We start from the raw sequence: 16,441 nt of genomic DNA, 5'->3' as shown, positions 1-16,441 counted from the left end.
TGTCCATTGTCTTTCCCTCTCTGCCAGGAGGGGTGGAGGCATAAACGCTGGAGCCCTGAGATTTTTTGAGAGTGGACTCTACAAGGAGGCTCTCATGGGGCAATTGGGGTTTGTCAAATCCCGGAATAGGGATGACCCGGTATAAACTGTCCAGTTTTTTAGGGGCACCTGGAACAGTAAGTGGAGTTTCCAAATTTTTATAAAATGTTTCCCGTAGGATATCATGTACAGGAAGTTTAAGAAATTCCTTGGGAGGTTGGTCGAAGTCCAAAGCTTCTAAAAAGGCCTGGGACTTCTTAGAGTCGGACTCAAGGGGGATGGAGAGAGCCGCGGACATCTCCCGAAGGAACTTCGTGAAGGAGGATTGCTCGGGCTTAGAAGTGGTTTCAGCCATGGAGGGTTCCTCATCTGTAGAAGAGGCATCCTCCTCGGTACCGAGTGGGGATTGTTCCCATAGGTCTGGGTCCCTGATAGCCGGCTCAGAATGGCGGGTTTTAGAAAGGGACTTGCCAGATCGCATGGACACGGTGCCGGGGGATGAAGACCGGCGTCGATCCCTGTCCCTGGAGGAATGGTGCCGATCCCGATCCCGAGACGACCGGCGTCGATCTGGGGCCTGGGAAGGGTCCTCTGCCGAGCAAGTCTGAAGTGTAGGCTGAGCAGATAAGACCGGCATGGATGTGTTCAACGGTACCGATGGAGTGGATACCGGTGGAGCGGTGCGAAGCTCGGGCTGGACCGGTACCGGAAGGAGCGGTGCCAGTAAGGTTGGAAGGAGCTGTTGGAGTTGCTTCTGTAGCTGCTCCTGAAGCTTGTCCTGGAGGATGGCCGAGATTCGGTCCTCCAATGGGGGCACCGGTACCGCTTTAGATTTCTTCGGTACCATAGGTGCTGCTCGACGCTCCGGCGATGAGGAGGCCGATGACGAGGCACTCACCGTGATCGGAGCGGAGCGTTTACGGGATCGGCGGGACGTCGGAAGGACCGGGGTCACCGCTGTAGCTGGAGGTCGCTCAAGGGAAGTGGAAGGCTTCTTAGCCGGCTTACCTGGCGCTATCGACCCCGAAGGAGGATCAGGCGGTGTCGATGTGGTCGGTGCCGATTTAGGCGGTGCCGTCGACGTCGGGGCCTGATCCATGGTAGAACCGGTACCGAAAAGAATATTTTGCTGTATTTGCCGGTTCTTAAGAGTGCGTTTCTTGAGAGTAGCACAGCGGGTGCAGGTGTCAGCCCGATGCTCTGGACCCAAACACTGAAGGCACCAGTTGTGTGGGTCAGTTAGAGAGATCGGGCGTGCACACCGCTGGCACTTCTTGAAGCCCGGCTGAGGGGGCATGAAGGGAAACACGGCCTCCGCGAAATCAAACCCGGAGGCTTGGATGATTACAACAGGCCCTGCCGGGGCCGGCTGCAAAAATAAAGAAAAAGACACGAAAAAGAATTTTTTTTTTTTTTTTTTGAAGAATGAAGTCAAAAGATAAAAATAGAACCAAAAGTGGATCAAAAATCGCGAGCGGGAAGGCAAAATGAGAGTTTTCAACGGCCGTTGAAAAGCACATGCGTCTTCTTCGCTCCGCGGAAACGAAGAAACTGGAGACCACGCACTCCTCCGTCGGGCGGGAAGGCACCCGCGCATGCGCGGTGCGGCCAACTAGAACTTTCTAGTTAAAAAGGTCCGTACCGGGGCTCCGTCGGTGACGTCACCCATACGTTAAGAATATGCTGCCTGCTTGTCCTGGGATAAGATCAAAACCAGAGCCGGCAACTCCGTCCAAAGTTCCATTGCCAACAGAAGAAAAAGAAAATCCTGATATTATAACAGAACTTTGACAAATTAAGGCAATCGTTTTAGATAATGCTAAACAATTACAAGTGGTTATTGATGAAGTTGCTTGCCTTACTAAGAGAATGGACTTGGTCGATATAAAGCTAAACCAATTGGAGAAACAGGAAGATCAAATAGTTACAGAAATACTGCAAAGTTAGATAGATCAAAAGGAAATAGAGTCGGTAAAGAGAGATCTTGAAGACTGTCTTAACCGCAAAAGGAGGAATAATTTAAGGACTATTGGGCTACCAGAAGGGGTAGAGAAGAACGACCCAATTTCTTTTCTTGAACGGTTCCTGCTAAAAATATTACCGATTAAAACAAAAATCCCGTTCGAGATCGAGAGAGCGCACAGGATCCTGGCGCAAAGAACAAACAGACAGAAAGGACCCAGGACACTAATTTTTAAACTGCTACGGTACCAGCATGTAGTAGAAATCTGTCAACTAGCAAAAGAAAATAAGAATCTGAAATGTCAGGACTCGAGGATCCATATAGTGCCTGACTTCACTAAGGCTACAGCAATAAAAAGGAAGCAAATGTTAGATCTACGTCCACAGCTGAGGTCATTGGGTGCTAGATTTGGCTTAATGTACCCTGCAATAATGAGGGTCATGCACGCAAACAAGACTTTACATTTTGTTGATCCAAGAAAACTGCAAGAGTATTTGGAGCAGTGCGAGCAGCCTATGTCTACCTAATAAGGATCTTCACTAGAGCTCATATTTTTATTTTACTTAATTCTTAATTTATAATTTGGACTATTTGTTACATTTGCATTTTGTGTGGTGATGTGGCTGAACTGTGGAAACATCGTGGAGGAAAGTAACGGAAGGAAAAGTGACAGTGATAATGGAATGACTGCTTCATTTGAAACTTGATATTATTTGAATCTTGGCACGAGTGATCTAAAAGATGCAGAGATGATTCGGTTAAGTGTGGTGGGTTGACTTAACAAAAGATCTTTGTGAGGGAAAAATTCACGCTCCTTTCCTTTAACCTATTATAGAGTGATTTGCTCTGTTTTGTAAAACGGAGACTCTGACATAATAAATTCTTAAGAAGTGGAGATTTAAACAGGCTACATAACAGTTAAATATGTTGAGCCTTTCAGGTTTTTGAATGGGAAAGTAATTGTACTTATGAATGGTCTTGGATTGGTTTAGAATGTATGCAAATATTAGTCAATGACCTGATTGGCTGGATTTGCTCAATGACAAAATGATTGGGGGGGGGGGGGGTGTCCTGGAGAAATATTCTGGCCTGGATATCTTAACTTAACTTCTGCCTGAAGAATCATCTTTGGTGTTCTGAAAGCTGATGGGAAAAGATCTATTGCGGGATTTCTAAAGTTTGCAGCATTTATATGGTGAAGTGGAAAATAATTACAAATGTTCATGAAATCGTCAGTTATATATTGTGATTCTGTTTAAGCCAAGAAGAGAAGAATCTTGAAAGAATTGTACTCTGAGTAATTCATTTCGATTGTGACAAAAAGCTCTTCTTCATTGTGAATGAAATTAATGAAAGTTGTTGAGGCTGGGTTCATCTTTGAAAATATGTTGTGAGCAGTGTTCTGAAAGTTGATTAAAAGAGCTGCCAGCTGCTTGCGCATAACTCTCGCTCGTATCGGATGACTGTCGAACTTGAATCCCATGCGCTGTCATGGCTTTCCTACTCCTGCAGCTTTGCGCCGTACTCTTGTTTGCTGGCGTTGTTTGCGCTGATTTGGATATACCACATATACTTGGGTTTAAAATATTAATCTTCTCAAATTTACTGTGATTGATGTTTCACTTATGTAATGTATGTTTGGATCTTTATAGAAGTGAACGATCTTGATATAAATTTATTCTATTTATTGATTTAATTAATTAATCTTTAATCTTTGAATATAAATATTCATCATAAAATTTCATATTTATAACTTGCTGGATTGTTTAAATAGATCTTAAGGAACATATGTAACGCTAATTAATGAATTGCATACAGGAAAGTAAAATAGAGATTGAATGGATATTATTAATTTCCAGAAGGATAGATTAGAATACATAATTTTATTAAGTTAAAAGCATTCTTAGGTAAAGTATTGGAAAAGATTAGGAATTAGTACATGAGAAGAGGTAAAATGGATTAAAACCTTAAAAATTAAAAAAAACAACAACAAAACCCCCAATACTTAAAATTTAAGTTAATTTTGAAGGAAATATATAACTAATTTATTAGAAGAAAATAGATATAAATCAATATTAATTCATATTGGAAAATGAATTTAATAAATTATATAAGATTTTATTTTTCTGAATATGATATTTATTTATTAACTTCATTGACGAGTTGATTAATTTTAATTGTTTATTTTTAATGAAGGGATTGAATGTTGAATTTGTTAGATTTCTTAAGAATCAAAGTTAAAGTGGATAAAATGGTTAGCTTATTAAATTTAGCTAAATAATATGTTAAGATAGCTTGTAAGGAGTCTCTTGTACCAGATCTCAATTTACGTTTCTAAGCTTTCACTATTGGGAGGGAAGGGAGGATGGTATGGGGGGTTGGGTTTGTTGGGAAAGTGGGATTATAATTTGGATACTACTTTTGGGGAAAATGTATATTTATTAAGCACCAATTATAAATTGCCTTTTTGGATAATAATTTTAAGTTTCAAATATAAATGGTATAATGTATTTTAAGATTTTTTCATTAAATGTTAATGGTCTCAACCATCCGATAAAGAGAAAAAAAAACATTAAAACAACAAAATGTGGATATTTGTTATATCCAAGAGACTCAATTGTCAGATGTAGAATCTAAGAAACTGGAAGGCGGATGGGTTAAACATTGTTTTTTTCCCCTGCTGTTGGTAAAAAGGCTGGAGTCGCTATTTTAGTTAATAAAAAATGTACTGCTTCATTTAAATTAAAGGCTTCAGATCCCTTAGGAAGATGGTTACATGTGGAAATGAGAATGGGAAGTACTACAATGGCGCTTTTCAATGTATATGCCCCTAATTCGAACCAAAATGAATTTTTTAAGACTCTACAACAAATGGTACTACCAGTGGCTACTTCTAAGTTAGTAGTGGCTGGGGATTTTAATGTTGTAATGGATCCTTGGATGGATAAAAAACCTAGTAAAATCATGAAATCATTGGGATTGGATAATTTTGCACAGTCTTGTGATTTAAAAGATATATGGTGAATATTTCATTTTGATGGGCGGGAATTTTCTTTTTGTTCTCATGTTCATAAATCCTTTTCAAGAATAGATTATATTTTCAAACCAATTACAACAGATTATATTTCAAACCAATTACAACAGATAACACAAGCCTCCATAGATCCAATTATTTTATCTGATCATGGAGGGGTGTGGGCTGAACTTAAAATTACGGATCAGGATATTAGTAGACCTATATGGAGATTTAATAATACATTGCTTGCGGATCCAAAATTTTGTGAAGACTTTCTTTTTAAAATAAATGAATATTTTCAAATCAATGCCACAGAAGAAATCTCTATGGAAATCTTATGGGATGCTTTTAAGGCAACCATGAGAGGACAAATTATTTCTTATTCAGCATATCTTAAGAAACAGGTCAACAAACAATTTTCCAATCTGTTACAAGAAATTAAGCTTTTAGAAACAAAATTGATGGATAAATGGGAATATTCTACATTGCAGAATCTTTTAAAAGCTAAATGTAAATATAATGAGATTTCTTCTAAGTTGGTAAGGGGTGATTTGTTTTCTCAACAAGCTTTGTATTATGGAAATTCAAATAAGGCGGGAAGACTATTGGCAAATTATCTTAAAGGAAAAAAAAAAGAACAAAAATAATTACCATTAAAGATGAGAAAGGGGATACTAATTATCAAGTTGAACCTATTTTAAAACAATTTTTAAATTTTTATAAAGCTCTTTATTCTTCTGAGCCTTATTTAGATAAATGAAAAGATGATTTAGAATTTTGAAATTCCTGAACATATAAAAGGAAGGTTAGAAGAGCCTATATCACTAAAAGAATTGCAAACAGCTTTGAAATCCCTTAGAGTTGGATCCGCTCCAGGTGGTGATGTTTTTACGGTAGAGTTTTATAAGACTTTTCAAAATACCCTATTGCCTTATTTGTTAAATTTATATCAGGCTCAACCAGTGGCGTACCTAGCATATGTGACACCCGGGGCCCATCATTTTTTGACACCACCACCCCCATCTATATGAAAAATATGATTTTTAGTAACAATCTACATATCGCACAACAAGAGTGTACCTAGGAAAAGGCAGCATCTTATAAACACTGCATTGAGCACTAGAAAACCAACACATACATTGTAAAACTAAACAAGCCAGATCCCGCCCAGTCAATTGATCCTGCAGTCAATGCCAACTGAAAACTATGTTCTTTTCATACACACAGAACATAGATACACCCTCACCCAATATGGAATAATCACAAACTAAAAATAGAAATATGTAGACAAAAGTTAAACTGAACTGCCAAGAAACCAGACTCTGCATACAATGCAACACCACAAAAACAGTAATACATGTCCTCTAATACTATGCAAAATATAGACAGTAGATGTAAATTTGAAAAACTGATACATAACAATCACCACTTTACAAATTAACAAATAAAAATAAAACAAATAATGAGAAATAAGAAAATACCATTTTATTGGACTAATCCCCGTAAGCTCAGTCCCCATCCCCGCAAACCACCTGATTCCATCCACACAAGCCTTGAATTGTTTTATATTGAACTTATTATATTAAAGTATAAAAAGAAACAATATTCTGTACAATTGTCAATTTATAAATCAGCGTCTTCTCCCCACTCTCTCTTCCCCATTTCCCTTCAGTGTCTTCAGCCCACTCTATCTCCACTTTCCTTCAGCGCACGCACATAAAAACAAGCAAGTAATTTTATATCATTTTCATTCTATTCATTCATAGAAATTAAAGTCTAAATAATGCCAGTCACATAACAAAACATGATTTTACAAAAATAATTCCCTGCAGTCAAGCCTGCAAGGATTACTATTAGTCTTTCAGCAGCTCCCCTCCTTCCCTCCCCGTTACCTTCGTGGCCAAGTCAAAATGATCTACCAACAATCAAATTTTAAAAACACAAAGCACATTGTACGCAGAGAAAATGTTAATTATCATTTATATTCCACGGGTTTTCAAAGAGGTCAAGGCAGATGACTTTATGCAATGTCACCTCAGTAACAACTATACAAAAATAGACAAATATACCCCCTCCCTTTTTATTAAACCACGATAGCGTTTTTTAGCGCAGGGAGCTGCGCTGAATGCCCCACGCTGCTCTTGACGCTCCCTGCGCTAAAAACTGCTATTGCAGTTTAGTAAAAGGGGCCCATAGTGCAAAATATAAACAGCATATATAAATTCTCAAAACGGACACATTTTGATCACTAAATTGAAAATAAAATCATTTTTCCTACCTTTGTTTGGTAATTTCATCAGTCTCTGGTTGCACTTTATTCTTCTGACTGTGCATCCAATATTTCTTCCCTTCTTTCAGCCTCCTGTATGCTTCCTCTCCTCCAGACTTCATTCCCTCCCCCAACTTTTTCTTTGTTTCATCCTGTCCCCTTCTTTCTTTCTCTCTCCATGCCCCCTTTCTTTCTGTATGTCAGTCTTTCTCTCTCTCTCCGTGCCCCATTTCTTTCTTTCACCCTGCCCCCTTCTTTCTTTCTCTCTCCATGCCCCCTTTCTTTTTCTATGTCTGTCTTTCTCTCTCTTTCCCCATGCCCCATTTTTTTTCTTTCTTTCACCCTGCCCCTTTCTTTCTTTCTGGATCCCTGTTACCCCCTTGCTTTCTTTCTGGCACCCTGGCTCCCCCCCTCTTTCTTTCTTTCTCCCTTCCCTCCCCCATGCCACCGCCGCTACCACCACCATGCTGCCACTGGCCATCGGAAACAGGCCGGTGCCGAATTCGTCCTCCTTCTTTTCCCGTGGGCCGACCAACTCTGGCTGCCCGATGTCAATTCTAATGTTGGAGAGGACGTTCTGGGCCAGCCAGGCAGCAATTGGCTGGCCTAGAACATCCTCTCCGACGTCAGAATTGACGTTGGACGGCTAGAGTTGCTCGGCTCGGGGAAGAGAAGCAGGGAGGGAGAATTTGGCGCCGGCTTCTTTCTAATGACGGCAATGGCAGCCTTTCCCCGGTGGCAGCCTATTCCCCGGTAAGTGGCCAGCAGTACACCCCCTTGGGCCTTGCACCCGGGGCGGACCTCCCCCCCCCCTTGGTACGCCACTGGGCTCAACTAAATAAGGGCTGTATTACAGGCACTACGGCAGAATCATTAACTATAGTTTTGCCAAAGCCAAATAAAGATCCCACTTTGGTTTCAAATTACAGGCCTATTTCTTTAATTAATGTAGATGGTAAACTTTTAGCTAAGACATTGGCTTTACGATTGGCTAAGGCTCTCCCTTTTATATGTTGTATTTAACACAAGCCATGAAAGATCTGGCCTTTTCTGTGTCCTTGGATGCAGAGAAGGCCTTCGATCGTGTAGAATGGACCTTCATGTATCAAGCAATGGAATGGTTTGGTATAGGTTCAGGATTTATACAAATGATTCAAACATTATATAGCTCCCCTGTTGCAATAATTTTTCAGAACGCTTTAGGTTGCAAAGGGGAGTTAAACAAGGCTGTCCCTTATCTCCTTTACTTTTTGATATTGTTTTGGAACCCTTGTTGTTAGCTATTCAGCAGGTAAAGGAGATACAGGGTATTCCTTATTCAGACCGAGAATATAAAGTCTCTGCATATGCAGATGATATTCTTCTTCATTTGAGAAATCCAAAAGACAACCATTCCATGTTTACTTGATTTGATTAAGAAATTTTGAAAATTTTCAGGATATAAGATAAATTGGAGTAAATCAGAAGTTCTTCCATTAAATGTATATTGTGCAAAAGGGTTGTTTAATTCATTTCCTTTTGTATGGAAGGAAGATGGACTAAAATACTTAGAAATATGGATAAAAAAATACGCTGGAAGACACAATGAAAGTAAATGAAAAATCTTTATTGCAGAAGGTAATAGAAATGTGTGAGCAATGGAATCCTCTACATTTGTCCTGGTGGGGGAGAGTACAAACTTGCCTGTGGTTTGCTACCAAATGGGTATACCACCAGTTTTTTTCCAGGGGTCTTTCTACAAAAAATTAAATAGTATTCTAACAAAATTTATTTGGATGAGTAAAATCGCTAGAATAGCCTTAGAGGGGCATAATTAAAAAAACGTCTAAGTCCCCTTTTGGCCTAAGGCCTTAAACGTTGAAAGTAGAAGCAGGGAAAATGTCCATTATAAAAAAAAAAAAGCGTCCAAAAGGAGGTTTTTTTAAAATAATGGCCTGCCTCTACGTTCAGCTGTTTAAACGCCCAGACCACCACTACGTCTAAACTTACACCATATAATCAACCTAAAAAAAGCCTAAGCCCCAAACGTACAAAACAAGAGCTTTTAGGCGAAGGAGGAGCCAGTCCTTTGCCTAAAAGCTGGATTCTGTAACCGGTGTCTGTCTAAAACAACACCGGTTACAGAATCCCTCCCTACAATGATCCGGGCAGGAGGGAGCCCAAGCCCTCCTGTCCTGTCGAACCGCGACCCCCCCCCCCCCCCGACAACATCGGGGCAAGAGGGAGCCTAAGCCCTTTTGCTCCGTTGAACCGCAACCCCCCCCCCCCCCGATGACATCGGGGCAAGAGGTAGCCCAAGCCCTCTTGCCCCATCGAACCGCGACCCCCCTCGATGACATTGGGGCAAGAGGGAGCCCAAGCCCTCTTGATCCGCGACACCCCCCCCCCCCCGATGACATCGGGGCAAGAGGGAGCCCAGGCTGCACAGTGGTATAAATTAATATCTGGACTTATGAATAAAAACAAAAAAATGGTCTTCGAGACATTTGGAGCATTGAGATCAAGCATCAAGTTACGGTGTCTCAATGGGCATGTATTTGGTCTTGGAGGATGAGATGTACAATGTTTGCATCTATGAGACAAACTTGGTTTTTTCTTTTACATAGAGCTTTCTGGACCCCTGTTCGTTTACAAAAATTAGATAGCTCTAAGTCAAATAGATGTTGGCACTGTCATCTTGAGGCTGGGACTTTAGATCATTTACTGTTCTATTGCCTTTTAATTTGGCTTTCTGGAAATCAATTTGGGGCCAAATAAATAGGTTGTTAGAAAATCCAGTAGCCTTGACATATGATACTATTTTATTTGGCATGACAATGAGAGCAAAAAGTCAGATTTCATCAAAAAACAATAAGCTTTTACTTATTATGACCGGAGTTGCCATTCAACAGATTACATTTAATTGGAAAAATTGGAGCAGATTAAATTACAGTTTTTGGTGGAATTCTTTATGTCATCTATATACAATGTCATCTATATACATCTATAAAGAATATTAGCTACATAAAAAGGATATTTTGGTAAATTTTGTGATGTTTGGGGACCATTAACAGATTATTGTAATAAGTAGTTAACATTTTCCCTTAATAATATAATACAATAATATAATACATTTGATATGATGGGATAGGGGTGGGGGATTTCTGATTCTTTATTAAATGTTGGGAAGGATTATATTGTATAATATATGTGAATGTATATGATATGGGAAGGATGGGAGGGAAGGGGTATAATTCATTTATTTAAGTTGATTGTAATAAAATTCCAAATGTTTTTAAATTCAAATGTTATTTCTTGAAACACTTGTAAGATGAAAAATGAACAAAGAATTAAAAAAAAAAATAAACCACAAAACTTTTAACATTCAACTTTCTTCCATTTTTCTGCTTTCTTCTCAAAATCTACTTTTCCATACCTTCTCTTCCCACATATCCATGTGTACCATCTTCTCCCCTATTCCCATCTATCCATAAGGAACATTTCTTCTTATCTCTTCCCTGTCGCACCCATTGCTGTACACCATCTCCTCCTTCTGTCTCCCCTTCCCCTCCATCCCTATTCACCATCTCATCCCTCTCCCATAATAATAATAATAACAATAATAATAACAGTTTATATACTGCAATACCGTGAAGTTCTATGCGGTTTACAAAAGATTACAAGAGGTACAAAATGAGTGGCCTGAAAAGAGAAGAGAGTGAGAAATAGGTCAAGAAAATTGTTGTTGAGACATCTCTGTCTTCCCCCTTCCCCCCTCATATGGCATCTTTCTCCTCTCCTTCCCATAGCCTGGAATCTTTCTCTTCTCTTATGGTCTGGCATCTCTCTCTCCTTCCCTCCCTCTTCCTGAGGTCTAACATCTCTCTCCTCTCCTTTCTGCAGTCTGGCATCTCTCCTTTCTTTCGGTCATCTCTCCTCCCTCCCAGTGTAACATTTCTTTCTCCCTCCTCTCCACCACTATTATGTCCAACAATTCTCCCTCTTTCTTCCTTTACTCATATGCATCATCTCTCTTTCCCTCTCACACCACACACCTATGTTCAACAATCCTCCATTCCTTTTCCATCCCCCACCGGCAGCATTTCTTTCTTTTCCTTTCCACTACTCCACCTGTGCAGTATCTCTCTTTTCCTCCTTTCCTAACCATCCCCCAACCCGTGCATTTGTCCTTCCCAATCCTCTCCTAGTACGTGCAGTATCTGTCTTTCCCAAACCCCTGAGTATCTGTCCTCCCAGCCTTCCCAATTCTCTATCCCCTGCACCCAGCCTCTCCCTGCCAGTCTCTGCACCTAGCCTACTTCCCTCCCCCCCAGACTCTACACCCAGCCCCCTTCCCTCACCCCCAGACTCTGCACCCAGCCTCCCTCCCTCCCTCCTTGTCAGGTTCTGCATATAGCCCCCTTCCCTCCCTCCCCTGTCAGACTCTGCATCCAGCCCCTTCGCTCGCTCGCTCTGCACTCTGCCCCATCCTCCTACCTCCTCTGGCCTGGTGGTCCAGAGGTGCAGTGGGCAGGAACGAGATTTCCGGCTCCCATCCCACTGCCATCACGGCCAGTCGCGGCTGGTTTCTTCTGCCACTGAGCAGGAGTGTGCTTTAACGTTCCTCTGCTCGGCGCATAGTGGCTTCTTTGACTGGCTCCCGCAAATTCTCACGATTTACTTTTAAGGCAGCTACCGATATTAGCACCAGTTACAGAATCCACCCCTAAATGCTGTCAGTTGTGTGTGCAACTGACAGTATTCTACAAATGTAAACATGTGTCTGACCTGCCCATGCCCCTCCCATGTTAACGCCCCCTTTACAGTTATGCGCTATGAACTTCGGCCTGTCACTTATGTGCATCACTGCAAAACTGGTGTCAATTAAAGCCACTCCAGGGCCATTATTGGCAGTTAATGCCATGCAGTGCTATTCTATAAATTGCATGCACAATTTGGCATGCTACTGTGTTTCCCCTGAAAATAAGACAGTGTCTTATATTAATTTTAGGCCCAACAAACGCACTAGGTCTTATTTTTGGGGTATGTACATGTCATCTCTCCCTTCCTCTCCTTCACTCCAATTCTTCCTCTTTCTGTTTTCTCCCCTACATATGCAGCATCTTTCCTCCCCTCCCTCCCATCCCTCGTGAACAGGACCCTTACCCAGCTTCCCTTCCCTCCCTCCCATCCCTTGTGCAGCAGGACCCTTGAACGAGCATCCCTCCGAGCATCCACCCCCACAGCCGAAACCCCATCCTTCCCTCCCTCCAATCCGAACCCCACCGACCGCGAGCAAGCCCTACATACCTCCCTAAGCAGCGTAGGTCGGCAGTACTCTAAACAGGCTGCTTTGGCCTTGTCCGCCGGTGAATTCACTCTGCTGTGTTACTGATGGTGTCATCAGTAACGCAGCAGAGTGAATTCACGGGCCGAATCAACCTGTTTAGAGTGCTGCCGGCCCGATGCTGCTTAGGCAGGTATGTACTAGAACTTGGTCATGGTCGGCGGGGTTCAGATGGGAGGGAGGGAAGGATGGGGGTCAGCTGCATGGTGGGGTGGGTGCTCGGGGGAGGGTCTCGCTCAAGGGTGCTGCTGCAAAAGGGATGGGAGGGAGGGAGGGAAGGGGAACGGCTGGCGAATCCCGGGACTAGGGCTTATTTTTGGGGTAGGGCTTATATTAAGACCTACCTCAAAAATCCTGTTAGGGCTTATTTTGGTGGAAACACAGTACAGTGGTGCCTCGCATAACGGACGCCTCGCACAGTGAACGCTGCGCACAACGAACTTTATGTCTTGATCCGTACAACGAACTTCGTTTCACACAACGAAGTCGCCCGACCTGCATCCTTCCGCGCAGGCACTGCGCTTAACTGCCCTCTCTCCGCCTGGTTCCCTCTTGCCCCCCCGACTCCCCGACACGATCGGGGCAAGAGGGAGCTCAAGCCCTCTTGCCCCCCCCGACTCCCCGACACGATCGGGGCAAGAGGGAGCTCAAGCCCTCTTGCCCCCCCGACTCCCCGACACGATCGGGGCAAGAGGGAGCTCAAGCCCTCTTGCCCCCCCGACTCCCCGACACGATCGGGGCAAAAGGGAGCTCAAGCCCTCTTGCCCCCCCGACTCCCCGACACGATCGGGGCAAAAGGGAGCCCAAGCCCTCTTGCCCCGCCGATTCCCCAACTCCCCGACAATATCGGGCCAGGAGGGAGCCCAAGTCCTCCTGGCCACGGCGACCCCCCTAACCCCACCCTGCACTACATTACGGGCAGGAGGGATCCCAGGCCCTCCTGCCCTCGACGCAAACCCCCCCTCCCCCCAACGACCGCCCCCCCCAAGAACCTCCGACCGCCCCCCCAGCCGACCCGCGACCCCCCTGGCCGACCCCCACGACACCCCCAACCCCCTTCCCCGTACCTTTCTGTAGTTGGCCGGACAGACGGGAGCCAAACCCGCCTGTCCGGCAGGCAGCCATCGACGGAATGAGGCCGGATTGGCCCATCCGTCCCATAGCTCCGCCTACTGGTGGGGCCTAAGGCGCCTGGGCCAATCAGAATAGGCCCGGGAGCCTTAGGTCCCTCCTGGGGGCGGGGCCTGAGGCACATGGGCCCAACCCGACCATGTGCCTCAGGCCCTGCCCCCAGGAGGGACCTAAGGCTCCCGGGCCTATTCTGATTGGCCCAGGCGCCTTAGGCCCCACCAGTAGGCGGAGCTTTGGGACGGATGGGCCAATCCGGCCTCATTCCGTCGATGGCTGCCTGCCGGACAGGCGGGTTTGGCTCCCGTCTGTCCGGCCAACTACAGAAAGGTACGGGGAAGGGGGTTGGGGGTGTCGTGGGGGTCGGCCAGGGGGGTCGCGGGTCGGCTGGGGGGGCGGTCGGAGGTTCTTGGGGGGGCGGTCGTTGGGGGGAGGGGGGGTTTGCGTCGAGGGCAGGAGGGCCTGGGATCCCTCCTGCCCGTAATGTAGTGCAGGGTGGGGTTAGGGGGTCGCCGTGGCCAGGAGGACTTGGGCTCCCTCCTGGCCCGATATTGTCGGGGAGTTGGGGAATCGGCGGGGCAAGAGGGCTTGGGCTCCCTTTTGACCCGATCGTGTCGGGGAGTCGGGGGGGCAAGAGGGCTTGAGCTCCCTCTTGCCTCGATCGTGTCGGGGAGGCGGGGGGGCAAGAGGGCTTGAGCTCCCTCTTGCCCCGATCGTGTCGGGGAGTCGGGGGGGGCAAGAGGGCTTGAGCTCCCTCTTGCCCCGATCGTGTCGGGGAGTCGGGGGGGGGGCAAGAGGGCTTGAGCTCCCTCTTGCCCCGATCGTGTCGGGGAGTCGGGGGGGCAAGAGGGCTTGAGCTCCCTCTTGCCCCGATCGTGTCGGGGGTGCCAGGGACCACACGGAGTCACCCACCGTACCACCCGATTCGGGTAAGCGCAGGTATCGGTGGGTGGCTTATTTGCGGGGGGGTGCCTTATTTTACATTTTTTTCTAAAAAGGGGGGGCTTTCTTATTTGATGGCCCTGCCTTATCATCGGGGAAACACGGTAGAAAAAAAAAAAAAATGAACAGTTAAGTCCCAGTTTTTGCCGCTGAGACTCTGCCCTCTCACTGTAAAATTAGACTCTACTTAGTCTGTCTTTAAATTTAAAAAATGTGTGTTGTTTTAAAAAACAATTATGTTTTTAGATGTATCTAAATAAAAATAATAACCAAAAATTTATCTTTTTTTATGTCATCTTAGCATATTTTATGCTGCAGAACGAATTATTTTGTTTTACATGTATTCTTATGGGAAAACGCGTTTCACACAACGAACGTTTCACATAACAAACTTGCTCCTGGAACGGATTAAGTTCGTTGTGTGAGGCACCACTGTAGTTGAAAAAAATTGAGTGCCTAAGTTGTCATATTTAGGTAGATAGCCATTCATACACACATGCTTGGAGAAATAAACATTCAAATGAACCCCCCCCCATATATTTACACATAGACGGTGGCACACTTACCCCGACCATGCATATTTTGCTAGTCCCAACCAAGGGCTGTCGTTGGATGCCACCGTTTTAGGAATCACAATGACCTCCCGACCTCTTTCGTAGCATTTCTGACAAAGAAGGGAATGGGATACATCAAAAACATATCAGCCAATCCGACTGCTTCACTCACTGACTTCTCCACCTCTTATTCTGTTTACAGTAGTAACTGTCAAACTTTTTACAATGGTAGAGCCCTGAAAATATTTTTTCAGACACTAAGGATCCCCCCTCGAGTCCCATCCAGTTTCTGCTCCCTTTGCCCCCCACTCCCCCTCTCCAAGTCCCATCCCTCTTCCCTCCTCCTTAATCGGGGTCTCTCTCTCCCTCCATCATCTCTGGATCCAATGTCTTTCCCTTTCTCTTCCCTCCCACCACCCCACCCTCAATTTGGCATCTCCCCTTCTCTCTCAGCCCCACCACACTCCTGCCACACCCTCAATGCAGAATCTTTCTCCTTCCCCCAAATACCCTGGGCTGCCTTGGTGGGGCCTACCTTTGCTTTGACTTAGCCAATGAGGCATGTGCCTGTGCAGCCTGAGCAGCACGAAGTCAGTGGCGTGTCTCAGCCATCGACACCGGCACTGCTGAACTGAGCCAGTTTGAGAATGCCAGTGTTGGTGGCTGAAGCACACCGCCAGCTTCTTAACTTGGGGAACCTGTGATAAGAGCTCACGGAACCCAGCTTAGGAATCACTAGTAAACAGCGTCACCAGTCACCAGACTGACGCACTGGACAGCACAGATTTTATTTTTGGCTTAAAATAAACTTTTTGGCTTTTGGTGTGCTGCTGGAGTAATTGGTCGCTATTCCTTTCAAAGGCTCCCTCTCATAATAAAGAGAAATGTTTTGACATACATTATTTAGGCTCCTTATTTTCAGTTATTTTTTTAAAATTTCATTTCAACTTACAGTACTACTATCACCTGTTTCCTTTACCTGTGGGGAAACCTAGGGGGGGAAGGAGAAGTGAAATCAAACTTTCCTGCAGAGAGGAACTAGATCAGGATGTTCAAGCGGTATCCTCTAATAACATCACCATTCTAAAATATGATCATGCGCCTTCCCTAATTAATCCACCTGAGTTCTATCTGACAGTGCATTGTATTTCAATTATCTGTTTCCTCTCATTTATTGTTGCAACAGGTGCTTTCCCTCCCCCCA

General features: G+C 44.4%; 1 protein-coding gene across 3 annotated transcripts in view; it reads right to left on the bottom strand.

The window, feature by feature from the left end:
* The window catches only part of LOC117365120 (zinc finger FYVE domain-containing protein 1-like), a 79,268-nt gene that overhangs the window by 47,650 nt on the left and 15,177 nt on the right, over positions 1–16,441 (bottom strand). For all 3 annotated transcript variants that reach the window (XM_033955099.1, XM_033955098.1, XM_033955097.1), the window contains exon 6: positions 15,250–15,347. In XM_033955099.1, coding sequence (XP_033810990.1) covers positions 15,250–15,347 — 98 coding nt within the window. The remainder of the gene's footprint in view (positions 1–15,249; positions 15,348–16,441) is intronic.

The sequence above is a fragment of the Geotrypetes seraphini genome, chromosome 8 (assembly GCF_902459505.1).
Source record: "Geotrypetes seraphini chromosome 8, aGeoSer1.1, whole genome shotgun sequence".
Lineage (NCBI taxonomy): Eukaryota > Metazoa > Chordata > Amphibia > Gymnophiona > Dermophiidae > Geotrypetes > Geotrypetes seraphini.
This window is presented reverse-complemented; position numbering and strand designations above follow the sequence as displayed.